We start from the raw sequence: 18,211 nt of genomic DNA on the forward strand, positions 1-18,211 counted from the left end.
TTAGTTGAAAAATGAGGGCGTGACAGTGCCGCCTCAACTTTCACGAAAAGCCGGATATGACGTCATCAAAGACATTTATCAAAAAAATGAAAAAAACGTTCGGGGATTTCATACCCAGGAACTCTCATGTCAAATTTCATAAATATCGGTCCAGTAGTTTAGTCTGAATCGCTCTACACACACACACACACACACGCACGCACACACGCACATACACCACGACCCTCGTTTCGATTCCCCCTCGATGTTAAAATATTTAGTCAAAACTTGACTAAATATAAAAACAACAGTTGACTGCACAAAATGTGAAACCTGTCCCCCTGGCGGTCTGTGGGCACGACACAAATTACGTGGTTGGTAAAAAAAAAGAGAAAAAGACGGTGCCACCTCAGACACAGCTGGGGATAAAAACGCACACCCCTGTCAGACAAGTGGAGATCCGGAACTGATGTGAAGTGAGGTGGAGAGAGGACAGCGAACCAAAAGCGCAAAACATTTGACTGCATAAATGTGAAACCTATCACTGTGACGGTTTAGAGAGCATGACACAAATGACGTGGTGGGTAACAAAGACGGTGCAACCTCAGAAACAGCTGGGGATAAAAACGCACACCCCTGTCAGACAAGCGCACACCCCGAGAGTGAAGTGAGACCGGGCCAACAGTTGGACTGCAAAAAAATGTAAAAACATGTCACCCCTGGCTGTCGACACGACAATTACGTCGCTGGTTACAAAAAGAAGAAAGGCGGTGCCACCTCAGACAAGCATCATGCAGCCTGACACTGCTGGGGATAAACACGCACACCCCTGTCAGACAAGTGAAGACCCGGAGAGTGAAGTGAGCTGGGGTGAGGACAGCGGGCCAGCAGCGGCAAACAGTTGACTGCCAGAGCTACTGCGGCCTGTGTGGTACAGCCACGTCCTGTTAGGAGCAGCGGTGATTTGATCCAGGGTCAGAATCAATATGTCGGCACACTGGCCAATCTAATCAATCACTATCACCACCACCACTGCCCCACCACCACCACCGCCACCACTGCAGTCTCGCCTGTGATGGGACAAGCCGCTTGCGCCGTTACACACTTTGCTGTGCGGTCTCTCCCTTGCCAGCTTTTTTGTTGTTTTATCCCCAGACGCAGAGACTTGCACTTAGTGCCAAAAGAATGAAACCGTCTGCCATTTGGCGTCGGCGAAACGTATTTCAAATCGCCATCATGTCGGCAGAACTGCCCAACTCTTTACACGGCGTGCGGAAAGGTAACACCAACGATTGCCAAAAACTTTATTTAAAAATAAAAAAAAAATGCCGAAACTGTTCCCATTATTTGCGTAAGAAAAACAAACAAACTCCCAGCAACATTCCTACGTCTTCTTGAGATGCTGTTCCAAGAAAAGCATACTCAATTTATCACAGAAAGAAAGACTGAGCTATAAGAGACAAACCTCAAACACACGCAAGACCTAAACAGCATACTCATTTAACACAGAAAGAAAAACTGAGCTATAACATTAACAGACAAACCTCAAACACACCAAAGAAGTAAACAACGTTCTCAATATCATATGGACATGACGAAACTGATTAAGTAAGAAAGTAGGAAAGAAAGACAGAAAGAAAGAAAGGCTTGAGTGAAAGCGGATACAGCACCAGAATCCTTGCATGACAACAACCTAATAAACACGGATGCAGATTAAAGGGGAGGGGGGGTAGACAGACAGGGAGAGAAAACGGGGGGCAGGGGGGGGGGGGGGTAGAAGAAAAGGCGGGGGCAATGATGATGGGTGTCACGCTAACCTCTCTACATCCATTACACTGTTGTCTGAAGGTTAACTCAACCTGGCTCTCACCAGACACAACAACACAAAGCACGAAGAAGACAGATCAGAAGAGGAAATTACCCGGAAAACAGAACGATCTCTATTTCCAAACTCAATTAAACTAAAACAAAACTCAAAAACTTTGCAACTTCAAAGCCGATTCTAATAAGCAAAATGTCAGGTCTTCCAGAGTCTTACATTTTGCAATGTACAAAAAAAGCTAAAATATGTAGTTCATAATATGTTAGAGGAAAGCTCTCCAAATTCAAACAGATCTCCTAGAGGCTAGTGTGCTTAGAAAGATAACCCGAGCCCCCACCCCCACCCCAAAAAAAAAACCACACACAATATATATATATATATATATATATATATAAAATATAAAAATAAAGACTGAACATCAAAGAACCAACAGATGCGCTCATCTCTCCTAACTGTAATCAACTTCTTTGAAATCAGTTTTATAAAAAATGAAATTATCTATTTATCCCCAAAAGAAACACCTTCACCCCTCTTCTTCCATTACTTAAAGATAACCTCCTTCCGGTGTAAGCCATCTTGTTAAAGGCACACTCCTTCTCACAAAACACTTCGGCTCACCATCTCAGAGCTGACCAATATTTTGAATGGGAGAAGACCACCCCTTCACTTTCCTGGTGAGATTTTTTTTTTTAACGAATTAATTCATTCCAAACATCCAGACGGGCGTTGTGGCGGGGTGGTAAGACGTCGGCCTCTTAATCGGAAGGTCGAGGGTTCGAATCCCGGCCGCGGCCGCCTGGTGGGTTAAGTGTGGAGATTTTTCCGATCTCCCAGGTCAACTTATGTGCAGACCTGCTAGTGGCTTATCCCCCTTCGTGTGTACACGCAAGCACAAGACCAAGTGCGCACGTAAAAGATCCTGTAATCCATGTCAGAGTTCGGTGGGTTATAGAAACACGAAAATACCCAGCATGCTTCCTCCGAAAGCGGCGTATGGCTGCCTAAATGGCGGGGTAAAAACGGTCATACACGTAAAATTCCACTCCTGCAAAAACACGAGTGTACGTGGGAGTTTCAGCCCACGAACGCAGAAGAAGAAGAAGATCCCAAACATCCCACTGTACAAAGAGACCACCCATGCTGTTCAATTTGAGTATGTGACTAAGTGGGGGATGGTCTTTCCCCGTGTAAAAGAAGGCCAGATCTCGGATAGAAAACCAAACTTCTTAGAAGTGTGTCCTTAACTATCACATGCCCAGGCTTTTTCTTGGACACCTTCCAGTTTCGTGCTGGCTGATACATTATACAACTCTTTTCTTCTTTTTTGGTTTTGTGCAGAATTGATTTCGTACGTAAAATGACACCTGTGTCACTCAACGATCATTCTTCAACTGAGCGTTTTTCCAGAAACGTTTATCCCGCGTCGGGTACTTTAGGCCAAAAAAAAAAATAGGTCTGTTTACGGTAACATAGGCCAAAAAAATAGGGTCGGTAGGTCGGTATTTTTTTTTTTTTTTTTTTTTTCAAAAAAACCATATTTTTACGTTATTTTGCAAAAAAAAACCAAAGATTTTTTTAAATTTTTTTTTTAATTTTTTTTTCCCCCAAATGTCAAAAAAAAAGTCTAGGGTCGCGCGAAAAAAATAGGGTCGGTCGGGTTACCGTAAACAGACTATTTTTTTTTTTGGCCTTAGCTATAATTAGAAAAAGCAAACACTGGTGTTTTTCTACATGTATATATATTATCATGTTTCAATCTAGAACCACTTTCCTTTTCTTCCAAGGTTCTTCTTCTTCTTCTGCGTTCGTGGGCTGAAACTCCCACGTACACTCGTGTTTTTTGCACGAGTGGAATTTTACGTGTATGACCGTTTTTTTACCCCGCCATTTAGGCAGCCATACGCCGTTTTCGGAGGAAGCATGCTGGGTATTTTCGTGTTTCTATAACCCACCGAACTCTGACATGGATTACAGGATCTTTTTCGTGCGCACTTGGTCTGGTGCTTGCGTGTACACACGCGGGTGTTCGGACACCGAGGAGAGTCTGCACACAAAGTTGACTCTGAGAAATAAATCTCTCGCCGAACGTGGGGACGAACTCACGCTGACAGCGGCCAACTGGATACAAATCCAGCGCGCTACCGACTGAGCTACATCCCCGCCCATTCCAAGGTTCTTATACCACACAAAAACACGCAGGAAAGTAATTCTGCGAGACGCGAAAACAATGGCAATGCGACGAGCCAGACACATAACTCTCAACTCAGTGTGCCATTCCGGCACCAACGAACTGCAGAATAATGCCACACCTCAAAGAAACACCAAAGAATTGCAGAATAATGCCCTACCTCAAAGAAACACAAGGCCACACAGGCAGAAGTAATTTTCCTCCCCAAAAGAATTGATCTTCCACTGTGCAATAACACCCTCAAAGCACACGGGGTCAGACGCAACTGGAGCCCCACGTCCGCGAGTGGCTTGAAAGAAGGACACGCAGTTTATCGCACTTTTAAAACAAGGCCAAACTGTATCACTGCGTGAATAAAGGTCGCACTATAGTTACAGTGTTCTTCTCAGACTCAGACGATATTAGATCAGGTGGATCTGGATTGAAAATATGTAAAGGTGCAAATGTTCTGGCTACCCCAAAGTGTTCAGCAAGACCTACCACATGTTAAAACTATCGGACGTTCGACCGGCCAATGGTCAGAACAATGCGTCAAATCAAAAAAGTAAGCGCCATGACCGAAGACCAAGGCCTGAGAACCACACTGAAGTTATCACAGTTTTGAAGGTCACATTTAATCCCATAGTCAAAGACATGCTAAAACTAAAGGGGGGAGTTAACGTCCTCTCAGAAAATGTTTCTATTTGGGACAAGAATTGGTGATACGCTAAGGAGCTGGTAAGGGTGAGCGAAGACGGGAGGATGACGGGGTGGGCAGGAGTGGTGATGATAAAAGTTTGTTAAGAGGGGTAAATTCTTCTTCTGATCAAAGACATGATTTATCAAGTACACACTTGTACCTGAATACCTGCGACGCGAGGCCCCTCTGATGGGAGGTCAACCCCCAATGATGGACACAATCTGTCGGAGAACCTGTCCCTGTGTTTTTTGTCTGCCCAGTAAGGCCTAAAAAAAAAAATAGGTGTGGTTACGGTAACCCGACCTACCCTATTTTTAGGGGCCGACCCTATAACTTTTTATTACATTTGTCAAAAACAAGAGAAAAAACAAGTCGCGTAAGGCGAAAATACAATATTTAGTCAAGTAGCTGTCGAACTCACAGAATGAAACTGAACGCAACGCAACGCAGCAAGACCGTATACTCGTAGCATCGTCACTCCACCGCCCGTGGCAAAGGCAGTGCACGTGGAATTGACAAGAAGAGCGGGGTATTCGTTGCGCTGAGAAGGATAGCACGCTTTTCTGTACCTCTCTTCGTTTTAACTTTCTGAGCGTGTTTTTAATCCAAACATATCATATCTATATATTTTTGGAATCAGGAACCGACAAGGAATAAGATGAAAGTGTTTTTAAATTGATTTCGAAAAAAAAATTTTGATAATAATTTTTATATATTTAATTTTCAGAGCTTGTTTTTAATCCGAATATAACATATTTATATGTTTTTGGAATCAGCAAATGATGGAGAATAAGATAAACGTAAATTTGGATCGTTTTATAAATTTTTATTTTTTTTTACAATTTTCAGATTTTTAATGACCAAAGTCATTAATTAATTTTTAAGCCACCAAGCTGAAATGCAATACCGAACCCCGGGCTTCGTCGAAGAGTACTTGACCAAAATTTCAACCAATTTGGTTGAAAAATGAGGGCGTGACAGTGCCGCCTCAACTTTCACGAAAAGCCGGATATGACGTCATCAAAGACATTTATCAAAAAAATGAAAAAAACGTTCGGGGATTTCATACCCAGGAACTCTCATGTCAAATTTCATAAAGATCGGTCCAGTAGTTTAGTCTGAATCGCTCTACACACACACACAGACACACACACGCACACACACACACACGCACGCACATACACCACGACCCTCGTTTCGATTCCCCCTCGATGTTAAAATATTTAGTCAAAACTTGACTAAATATAAACAAGTCGCGTAAGGCGAAAATACAATATTTAGTCAAATAGCTGTCGAACTCACAGAATGAAACTGAACGCAGCAAGACCGTATACTCGTAGCATCGTCACTCCACCGCCCGTGGCAAAGGCAGTGCACGTGGAATTGACAAGAAGAGCGGGGTATTCGTTGCGCTGAGAAGGATAGCACGCTTTTCTGTACCTCTCTATAACTTTCTGAGCGTGTTTTTAATCCAAACATATCATATCTATATATTTTTGGAATCAGGAACCGACAAGGAATAAGATGAAAGTGTTTTTAAATTGATTTCGAAAAAAAAAATTTTGATAATAATTTGTATATATTTAATTTTCAGAGCTTGTTTTTAATCCAAATATAACATATTTATATGTTTTTGGAATCAGCAAATGATGGAAAATAAGATAAACGTAAATTTGGATCGTTTTATAAATTTTTATTTTTTTTTAAATTTTCAGATTTTTAATGACCAAAGTCATTATTAATTTTTAAGCCACCACGCTGAAATGCAATACCGAACCCCGGGCTTCGTCGAAGATTACTTGACCAAAATTTCAACCAATTTGGTTGAAAAATGAGGGCGTGACAGTGCCGCCTCAACTTTCACGAAAAGCCGGATATGACGTCATCAAAGACATTTATCAAAAAAATGAAAAAAACGTTCGGGGATTTCATACCCAGGAACTCTCATGTCAAATTTCATAAAGATCGGTCCAGTAGTTTAGTCTGAATCGCTCTACACACACACACACACACACGCACACACACACACACACACGCACGCACATACACCACGACCCTCGTTTCGATTCCCCCTCGATGTTAAAATATTTAGTCAAAACTTGACTAAATATAAAAAGAAAACGAGTGCAGAAAACGCAATGAAAGCGAAAGCGCCCGAGTTGCACACTTATTTCCCTGTCAAGTAGGTTTAATTTGTACACATTAGAAAAAAAAGTTTAAAAAAAAAGTGATTGCCTACCTTCCTACCCTATTTTTTATATTTAGTCAAGTTTTGACTAAATATTTTAACATCGAGGGGGAATCGAAACGAGGGTCGTGGTGTATGTGCGTGTGTCTGTCTGTCTGTCTGTGTGTGTGTGTGTGTAGAGCGATTCAGACTAAACTACTGGACCGATCTTTATTAAATTTGACATGAGAGTTCCTGGGTATGAAATCCCCGAACGTTTTTTTCATTTTTTTGATAAATGTCTTTGATGACGTCATATCCGGCTTTTCGTGAAAGTTGAGGCGGCACTGTCACGCCCTCATTTTTCAACCAAATTGGTTGAAATTTTGGTCAAGTAATCTTCGACGAAGCCCGGGGTTCGGTATTGCATTTCAGCTTGGTGGCTTAAAAATTAATTAATGACTTTGGTCATTAAAAATCTGAAAATTGTAAAAAAAAATAAAAATTTATAAAACGATCCAAATTTACGTTTATCTTATTCTCCATCATTTGCTGATTCCAAAAACATATAAATATGTTATATTCGGATTAAAAACAAGCTCTGAAAATTAAATATATAAAAATTATTATCAAAATTAAATTGTCCAAATCAATTTAAAAACACTTTCATCTTATTCCTTGTCGGTTCCTGATTCCAAAAACATATAGATATGATATGTTTGGATTAAAAACACGCTCAGAAAGTTAAAACAAAGAGAGGTACAGAAAAGCGTGCTATCCTTCTTAGCGCAACTACTACCCCGCTCTTCTTGTCAATTTCACTGCCTTTGCCATGAGCGGTGGCCTGACGATGCTACGAGTAAAATGGCATTGCGTTTCATTCTGTGAGTTCGACAGCTACTTGACTAAATATTGTATTTTCGCCTTACGCGACTTGTTTTGGCTATGTTACCGTAACCACACCTATTTTTTTTTTTTTTTTTGTGCCTAATGTTGGGACACATTCTCTTGTCCCGTTGTCCGTTATTTTGACCAAATATGCCTACCACGTGAGACCAACTGCAATGTAGAGCTACACTTTTGGCTGACCCTAAGGGTGTCCTTTCGTGGCAGGCACCACTGTAGCTTGCTGAATGGAGCAACAAAGCGAGGTCCGTGGTGTGACCAGATCACTTCATTCACGATAAGCTGTGTCAACTTCCCCAGAGAAAATATTCGCTGATAAAATGTTGTGTTACACGGCGTTGTGTGTGAACTGAAAGTAGGCTTGTGCACTGATAGCGGATGGAGAAAGGGGAGGCATGTTGATGACTACGTGAGAATGAAGACATGGCATAGGTAAAGAAGGACCAGCCAATGAATGAATGTAGCTAATGAATGACTATAAGATCAAGTCTGCAACATCGTCTTCTGATGGTATAGGGTTTCAAACTTTCATTGTGTGTGTGTGTGTGTGTGTGTGTGTGTGTGTGTGTGCGTGCGTGTGTGCGTGTGTGTGTGTCACTCTAACCTCATGACTCTAGTTCCAGTCAACGTATAGTATAGTAACTAAAAAATTGAACACGCGCAAACATGAAAGAAACGCAAATGTGTTCGTACATAACTACTTCACAGCTGAAAACTTTGCAACTTTCCCAAACCTACATATCCATCACCTTTGTTCTGCTACTTAGAAACCGTCGACACTCTCCAAGACTGGGTCTCAGATGACAGAGGATGTTCAGACGCGAACAAGGGATAGTGGGTAATTTCTCTTTTATGTCACAGCATCCTGTTTGATGTATTTAGGATATTGTTTTTTTTGTGGATGGGTTTTTTTCCGTTGACTTTTATGACAAAGAGCGCTGTTTGTCGCAAGTAGGTAAAAATACCAAGCCGTATTTGAGTCAAAGCGCTCTTTCCTACAAAGTAACTGCCAAGCCTCGCGACACTTCAAAGCTAGGGCTAGCAGCGGAAGTGTGCAGAGACCGGGAAGAGGGAGGGGGGGGGGGGGGGGGGGTGACAGAACCACTCCAGTGCCGACACCTTCTCAGCTTACTGTCCACGAAAGGAGCGATCTAAATCCGGCTCCCAATTACTGGTGGCGGCGGTTGCAGGGTGACGCACACAGACACATTCAATCCATACTGATCAGCCTGCTATGGTCCCACTGTGCGGTCAAGTACTGGCTGCTGAAAGACCCCCCCCCCCCCCCACCACCCCTTTCCTACCCTCCCACCCCACACCACCACATTCGCTCATTTCCGTATCGACCCGGCAGGGCCTATCTCAAGTGTGTCAACTACGCCGTTAAAGAGGACCGGACGCGTTCTGTGCAAGTCATCAGTGGTAGTGGTACAGAAAAGAGCTCCTGTCCCCGTCTTCAAAATCCTCTGTGAAAAGATCTTGTCTCTTACGTGTTCAAAAATGTATGTTAAAAGATTTTTTTCTGTCACTCAGTTTTCAAAATTTAATGTGAAAAAGATGTTTTCTGATACTCAGTGAACAACATTTTTTGTAGTGAAAAGATGTTTTCTGTCTCTCTGTGTTCAAAATCCAATGTGAAAAAGATGTTTTCTGATACTCAGTTCTCAAAATAAAAATATGTGTGCTTGTTTCATGTTCTGCGAGAACACCTTTGTTTTCCCCGTCCATCCCTCGTTTTTATCAGGAGCACCGCTTTAAAATATAAAAAAAAACATATAAAAAAAAAACCTGTCCTGTGTTCAAACTCGGACGCACATACATACGTACACCTCTTTCCTGCGAGGACAAACTTAAATAGTGACTACTACGGCCTACCTGTACTCCCACCCTTTTTAACGCTTTGAAATCTGAAACAAGCAAGAGAGAGAACGAACGAACGAACGAACGAACCAACTTTATTTTTCGAGGGTAATGGAGTAGATACAGCAAAGATCTTTTTTCATCCAGCCCTCGCCCAAGAGGGAATTAACTAACCAGTGCATAATATTAAAGCAGAAGAAGAAGCAAAGCAAACACATAAAAACATGGTTATTAAATCAGACAAAGAGGAAAAAAAAATGTTCATAGCATACATGGTCATTGGTAATGGTATACATTAAAACACACACTTTGACACACACGGTCACATGCACACAGACACACACAGACATACATGCACATACAGACACACACGCACACAGACACACGCACACACACATACACACACACACACACACACACACACACACACGCACGCACACACACACACACACACACACACACACACACACACACGTACACACACATGTACACATTGTACACATAATCATTAAAAAAAAAAAACTTAACTGAAATGAAATGATTATACAAGTAGATCTTCATGTACTTATCAAACAGCAGTACCTGATCGAGGCATTAAGTGCCACACGACGATGAAAGCATATACAAAAAAGTATGTCTTCTAAAACTGGCAACAGAAAGTGGCTGTCTGAGAGAGACTGGTAAACCATTCCACAGAAATGGACCTGAATATGCCAGACTAGTTTTATACAAGTCAATTCTAGGGAGGGGAACATTTAGTTTCTTCGTGCGGCTTGATGAAGTCTCAGTTAATAATATTCTTTTAGTTAAATAGTCTGGTACACGTCCAAGAACTATTTTATGCATAAACCTTGCCTTGTTAAACGCTAGTCTGGATGAAAGTGGAAGAATTTCAGCTTTTTTGTAGTCATGATTAGAGAGGGTGCTGTTTTTCAGCAGAACAACTTTTACTCCGCGTCTGTGCAAAGATTTTAGGGGTCTTAAAGCTGCATCACTTGCAGAATCCCAAAGGGTTGATGCATAGTCTATTCCAGACTGCACATGCGCTTGAAAAAATGTTCTGCGCGCATCAAAATTTAGAAAATGTTTAATCTTTGCAGACTGATGAACTTTTTTTGCTGTAGATTTACATAAGTTACTTACATGAGGGCCCCATGTTAGATTGTTGTCAATAGTTACACCCAAAATTTTGTGTTCACTAACCTCGTTTATCAGCTGACTATCAACAGAAATGCACTTCTTTGGTTCCGACATGACTTGTCGTTTTTGACGCGTAGTAATTAGCATATACTTTGTTTTTTCTGGATTGAGAGACATGTGGTTTAAATGCGTCCATTCTACAGCATCATCGACACACTTCTGAAGCGTGTCGACTACCGAAGTAATATCATCACCTGAGGTATGAATAGTAGTATCATCAGCTAGCATATCACACTGTCCAGAGGATATGTGTAATGGTAAGTCATTGATGTAGACAGAAAATAATAAAGGTCCGAGGACCGAGCCTTGTGGGACCCCATATAAAATTGGCATTGCTTCAGAGCTCGAACTGTTAAAGGTAACTTTTTGTGTTCTTCCCGACAAAAAAGAGGCTATAAAAGTCTGTGTGGGCTGTGGTAGTCTATAAACGGAAAGTTTCCGCAAAAGGAGGACGTGATCAATAACATCAAATGCCTTTGCAAAGTCCATAAGAGAGAGAGAGAGAGAGAGAGAGAGAGAGAGAGAGAGAGAGAGAGAGAGAGAGAGAGAGAGACAGACAGACAGACAGACAGACAGACAGACAGACAGACAGATGTCTGCCGCAAAATCACGCACTTTAAAAGATATCAAACCATTGGTGCACATGATTGTTTCAAAGTGAAATACATGACGGGCATGGCACCACGCACCACACTTCTTTCATATGTTGAAATAATCAACAGCACAATCCAGAACTGGCAGGTCCCGATGCCGATGGTCGCTTGACAAGAAAAACATAAATCCATGATAGTGATTAGCACAGTGTCCCTACACAAGTTCAAGGAGTGCACAAACCTTCCAGGATATTTTACACGGCAGGACGACCAACAACACAGCTTCCCTGATAGACCGACACGGCCTTTTATTTCAATGTCGACCGACACAGCCTCTCATTTCAATGTCGACCGACACAGCCTCTCATTTCAATCACGCCACGCTGTAGTTATTCCTTAACGCTTCCAATTAGCACGGATCGATAGGAAAACTATGATCCCAACAAATAAATGTCCAGCGCAAGAAACTAAAGGTCTGTTTACACGACCAGATCTCGACAGCCAGACACTGATGGAGGTCACAGAAGATCGGGGTCGGGGTGTCGTAAAGAGCGTTGTGGAGAGGCAAGTTCACACTCTCACTCCTCCCGTCCACTCTGACTTAAACTTGTAAAGTGTTATTACCCCGACTTCGCGCTTTGTCTCGGCACTGATTGCCTTGGCGCGTGTCCCCCTCAATCTCAGTCCTGTCTCTCTTCAAAGGCTGGAACACTGAATAGCGTGCGTTGGGCGTCAGAGGAATTTCATTTGTAGAGCAAACAGTGGCTAGAGTAAACAGCGAGAGGGCCCCTCCACTTTTTCCAAAGGTCACTGTGGCTTTAGCTCAATAGGTCCGAAAGCGGTTTCCTTTTCACCCCTCTCTCTGGTCGCCTGCCACAGGCACTTTAGGGGACATTGTTTTATGTGTTTTGTTAAACTCCTTAAAAGGCGCTTTTATTTGGATTTATGCTCTGTTGAAAATAAATAGAAAAACGCCCAACAACCCCTTTTTCCCCAAAGAATTAAATATCAATGTCAATCACCGAGTAAAAAGGACAAGTCCATTCAAATCTAGGGAAAGTGTAGAGCTGCCCAAAGTGTAGATATGTCATGTGGGTATGATTGGGCATGTCAATGGGTTCAAGGTCAGATTAAGGGCTGAGAATAGTACAGTACAGGTAATCCCTTGTACGGGTCATCAGGTGTGAACAGGTGCTGTTGAACTAATCTCTGTGTGTATGCACATTTGTGTTATGAACTGAAAATGTGTGTGTGTGTGTGTGTGTGTGTGTGAGTGTCAGAAAGCACACATGTTGTATTGTGAATTTAAAGCTCAAATAATGTTCTCACTCCATGCTTGTTCAACCAAAAGGTTCATGCTGTAAATCATACATGTTCTATAGCAACCCATACACATACAATCAAAAAAGCAGACAACTAAACCGGTTGCACAATACTACATGCAAGCCATGCTGGTCCAAAAAACATTCCACTTTCACTTGCTTTCCTATCATCACAGGACTATACTCAGGCAGCATAAGATCTATGAAAACAGAGTCTTATAAGGGAGGGAATCTTAATTTGGCAATGTGGGGGTCTTAAAAGGTTTCCACTGTAATTATTTACTCCTTTAGGTTAGTTTATTCTATCAATTTCATTCATAAAGTTTAGTCCTTAAATGCGTTACTTAGAACTTCCAGGTCAATTAAATTCTCAGCTCAGGTATATAGAAAAGGTATGTGAGTGGCATGTCAGAAACAGATGACTGCCTACTAAAAAGGGGATGGAGAAATGGAAAAACAGGGGGGGGGGAGAGACTCAGAGAGAGTGTGTGTTAACTGATTAATCAGGTCAATCAAAAATACACTTGTTCATGTTTTAGAACAATCTGTTTCAGAAAAAAAGCCTCAGAACAATCACAAGTGCAGTGTTAACATTGTAATGAACCAGTACCAACACATACAGATAACACAAATTCGCCCCATGCACTGAGACAATACAAATGGGGCAACATTTCAAAAGGGGCAACCTTTCCTAAATCTATACAGTTAGAACAGCGCTGATTCTTTGATCTATGATTCAAGAGAACTGACCAAATGCTTGCTTGATCAAGGGCATTTTGCATGGATACACAAACACAGATATTAATTAACATGAACAGGAAGGGACATGAGCTCAAGGCAAGGACCAAAGAAAAATTTGATGGAACAAGGAGCATTTGTTGTACCTAATGCAGTCACTTTTAAATGTTTAATTTCCAGCTGGGTGGGTCAGAGATAGAGAACCAAAGTCAAAGAACAGTGGAATTGGGTGAAAGGGAATACTGAACAGGCCAGCTACATTAATGTATTCCACATAATAACAGTTAACACCGCACAATTGTGCACACATTTATTCAGCCTTCTTCCAGTGTAGGTCTCATGAAACCTCTGTTTCAGCACAAACTTCAAGTTCAATCCAGTGATTTTAGTGTTCAACAAGTGACCTTCACAAGACTGCCAAGAATACTAATCACACATTCAAATACAGTAGATTAACTGGAAGGAATCATTCAACACACAGGGATTTCTAGTAGTACACTACTAAAGCATTCACCTGGTCATCAGTTTTAAAATAAAACATATTGCATGCATATGTGTTACTGTGTGTTACTGTGTATCAAGCCATGTGAAACATTTGGTTTAAAATAAACAACATCATATCTTATCAGACTTCCTTTTTGGTTGAAGTTTCAGGCTGACTCTGGTGTATATTGTGAAGTACACATTTATATGGATACCCCAAGTGAATTATAGTCAAAGCTCCAGAAGTGGGAAAAAAATGTAGGACCAAACACTGATGAGGTCATTCCTCTGCTAAGTTTGAATCTTGGGAATTGTCATACATGTACTACACACATGTAGTTGTATTACTACACAGCAACGTTTGAACACCTTGTCTATATGATGACACAAGGTGGGATACGGCCCATTCCAAGCAAAAACAATAGTGAACAGTGCCATTTTACCAGACACAAAGTTTAACAGACAATGTGTTCATTAAAATAACATTAAATCAGTAGCACTAGCAGACATCTACCATTGTACCAGGGACAAAATCAAGGTCTCCCGATCATACTGTATGACAATGAGTTTGACAAAGCCTACAGGGACATAAAGAACATCACAGTCACATAATCCACCATGCTATGCACTTCTAACAGTGACAGCGACATGCATTTTTCTGCGTTATTATAAACCATAGTAATTATATTAGTATGTACTGTCACCAACTGCCAATCTATGATCAAGTCCATCAATATCAGTATCACTCAGTAGCTGACATGTCATGGTTGTCCATGATTGAAAATAACTAACTTATGAAGTCCACCCTTGTCATTCCTTGCAGATATTTTATTGTATCATTCAGGACAGGTATTTAGGGACTGCCAATCTATGGTTACATGATATAGCCATGAGAATGTGAGGCAATGAAAAACGACTTAAAATGAAAATCAGTAGGTTCTGCTGAGAAAAAAACAAAAACAGCATTTGGGTCAGGCTTTTTTTGTTTTGAAATATTTTTCATCTAAAAATAACTTCTTAATCTCAGGCCCTGTGCTAAAGTTAAATCTCTGAGTACAAATTGGTTATCCACAACAATATAAAACAGGCATTCTGTTATTCTACAGGAAACATTCCAACACAAACTGAAACCGTTAAGCTGCTTTTGGTTCACAGATTTGACGCATCAACAACATTTCTTGCAGGTATCTGTCCGCATCATTCCAGGACAGACTTTCACATGAAAGTAAAGATCTATGGGCTCCACTACTAAGGCCATATATAATACGCATGAGCGGTGATCATTTTACGGGGGACATTCCAAACATTGGTAGTAGTCTATGGTACTGGTTGTCTATGACTTTACACTGGGTTATCTACGACAATACTGTGTTGGCAGGCAGTCTACCAATCATTCTACAGGGCCATTCCAAGACAGACAATACTGTGTTGGCAGGCAGTCTACCAATCATTCTACAGGGCCATTCCAAGACAGGCGTTGCCTAGTTACTTACTTGCTCCCTTGGAGCTACCCCCACCACCCCCTGTGGAGGTGGAGGCATTGGCAGTGGGAGGGGGAGTGGATGTGGAGCGAGGAGAGGCTGTGAAAGCCAGCAGACACACACGCATAAGTACCAAAGAAACAGATGGTGTGTCATGACATGAAACAAAAGACACTCAAAAACAGTTTCCAAAAATGCATAACAATTAAAATCAAACGAGACAAATCTTGCACAAAAACAAAACGTGTTAATCTGTACCACAAGGTGGACAAGTTATGCCTGGAAATGGACAGAATGAGCAGAAAGAAGTTAGACAGTCTATGAAATGACACTGACAGATGGACCTGAGACTGAGAGAAAGCAAAACAAGAACAGAATATTGCTTTTAATTATAAAAATGTTGCTGTTCATATCTGACTATCTGCCAGAAATGTTCATACCCAATAAGGCCACAAAAAAAAAATTGTCTGTTTCTGGTAACATGGCTAAAAAAAATAGGGTCGGTAGGTAGGGATTTTTTTATATTTTTTTATAATTTTTTTTTACCCCAAATGTAGACCAATAAAACTAACTTTAAAAATCGCGCAAAGAGACTGGATTCACTATACATAGAGACAAGACACTCAACACATTTACAAATCGTCAGCGGACTTTCGTTTTCACACGTTTTTGTTGTTCATTTTCTCACCCTGTCCTTTACCACCAAAAAAAAAAAAATAATAATTTGAGTTTGGAAAAAAAAAGTTTAGGGTCGGCGCCGAAATTTAGGGTCGGTCGGGTGACCAGAAACAAACAATTTTTTTTTTTTGGCCTAAGGCCAAACTAACTGACATTTAACACGAATGGTGCTTTCCCCCTGGGGATATTTGTAGAAGGGTACACAAATGTACATGCTTACTTTTTCTGTAATTTATTTCATTTTAAAACAACTCTTTTTCTCGTGTGAAATTTGAGATTTTCTTGACTTTTACTTTACGCCTTCACAATGACTGAATGAGAAAGGTAGATGAACTAACTATAATTTATAAATGAAGTATAATGTACTCTCAGTCTCTCATCTGTTTGCCTTAACCTGTTCAGCCAAGGCTCCCCACCTCCCGCTCTTTGTTTCTTTCACTTGTCTTTTAAACAGTGTACATCCACGAAAATTGAAGAAAAAAGGGTCATGAGAGATTCATCATGAATAACATGTGAGTGCAACTCACCATAATGCGGGCCATGGCCATGGTGTGGTGACATTCCAGACATTCCCATTCTTGAGGGTCCCCCCATCTGGGCTCCCGGGGGATAAACTGGTCTGGGACCAGGCTGTAAAGAAAGAATAATTAATGCAGTTATTTTAGAGTTGTGAGTGGATGCACAACTATAATATATTGAATCATAGTCGGATTCACTGCCTGCCATTCCCTAGCATGTGTTCACGATGTTTTCATGTTAGACGTAGGAAAACATCCATCATACTGCAACTGTATTTTATGCTGCCAACCCTATAACCATAAGTATGACTTTAAAACACACAACAACAACAAAACATGAGCAAATCCTACAACGGAAGACAAACTTTGGAATTGGTGTTCACCTGAGCGTGTTGGAAACTCTAACAGTAACAACTAACATGAAATGTTTGCGTGACTTACACACTTTTTTGCTTTTCTTCACACTAGAGACTCATAGTCATACTGTCATAGTCATAGACTCATACTCAAGTCAAAGAGTCGCATTGCTCGTGATTTAATCAAATTTAAAGATATGTATGATAATTTATATCAATTTAAAAAAAATACCAAGATGTCTCTTTTTTTACCCTCTCTTTCCATGTGATTATGAACCTCTTACGTCAAATGCAAAACAAACTTTGAATAGACCTAAAAAAAATTAGGTAGCTTGTGGTGAGTGCCGGTGTCACCAACTGAAAACTCTGCCTGAACAATCCCTCTCAATGAGGTCAATGCGCATGCACTAACATGGGAAGATAATTAATTAGGTCGTGAACAACCTAACCCTAACCCTAACCTAACCCATGGTTCATTCGGTCAAAGGGTCGCATTTTTTAAGTCCAAGATTGGCGCATGCGCATTGACCGCATTGAGAGGAATTGTTGAGCAGTTTCCAGTTGGTGACACCGGTCCTGAAGCAAGTGTAACCCACTGTTATTCTCCAGCCAGTCTGTGGGAAAAGCCCAATGGGCGATTGTATAACCGCGTGTAGACTGCATGTAATGGTTATTAACTACTTCTATTTAATGTACTTGTGCATTAACCAGTAAAACAACCTCGGCTCAAAGTGTTTAGGGTCAAGGGAAGGCACACTGTGACTTGTACGACCCTGGAGATGACGCACTTGCCTCCCTTCTCCAGTAAGAAGTGAAAAAGAAAAGTCAGAAAAATATTGCTTTCATTCACGTTAAAAGCGTTACAAATAACTTCATACCATAACCCATTAATCAACCGAGTGTCCTGCTACGTTATGCAGGCTTTAGATCGTTGCCACTGAAAGATTATGCCAGTGTAGACGCAAGCGAATGTAGTTAATGGCAAAAAAAGGAAGAAGGAAACGGCGAGCGTTTACTAATTGAGTATTTTAAAGAACAAATCCACATAGATTTACTACATACCGTGCCATATGCGACCTGGGGATACGGTGGACGCATCGGTGGGCCAGGTGAGGCATATCTTTGGGGTGGTCCTTGCATTTTTGTCAAATTTGTTGTACGATTCTTTGTCCAAAATTCGACGCTCCAAAAACCGGAAGAATCTTTCTAGGTGGAGGAGACATGTTAGCCAAGGGAAATAA

General features: G+C 41.1%; 1 protein-coding gene across 7 annotated transcripts in view; it reads right to left on the reverse strand.

The window, feature by feature from the left end:
- LOC138982728 (SWI/SNF-related matrix-associated actin-dependent regulator of chromatin subfamily D member 1-like) overlaps positions 1-18,193 on the reverse strand; it is a 51,113-nt gene extending 32,920 nt beyond the window's left edge. For 4 of the 7 annotated variants that reach the window (XM_070356056.1, XM_070356055.1, XM_070356054.1 and 1 more), the window contains exons 1-2: positions 18,033-18,192; positions 16,624-16,726 (exon numbers count right to left, since the gene is read on the reverse strand). In XM_070356056.1, the coding sequence (XP_070212157.1) occupies positions 16,624-16,726; positions 18,033-18,110 (181 nt within the window). In that variant the 5' untranslated portion in view covers positions 18,111-18,192. Of the gene's footprint in view, positions 1-11,635; positions 11,939-15,430; positions 15,518-16,623; positions 16,727-18,032 lie in introns of those variants that run through there. The other 3 variants (XM_070356051.1, XM_070356050.1, XM_070356059.1) reach the window with 2 other exon arrangements.
- Positions 18,194-18,211: the final 18 nt, after the last annotated feature.

This window comes from Littorina saxatilis, linkage group LG12 (genome assembly GCF_037325665.1).
Source record: "Littorina saxatilis isolate snail1 linkage group LG12, US_GU_Lsax_2.0, whole genome shotgun sequence".
NCBI lineage: Eukaryota > Metazoa > Mollusca > Gastropoda > Littorinimorpha > Littorinidae > Littorina > Littorina saxatilis.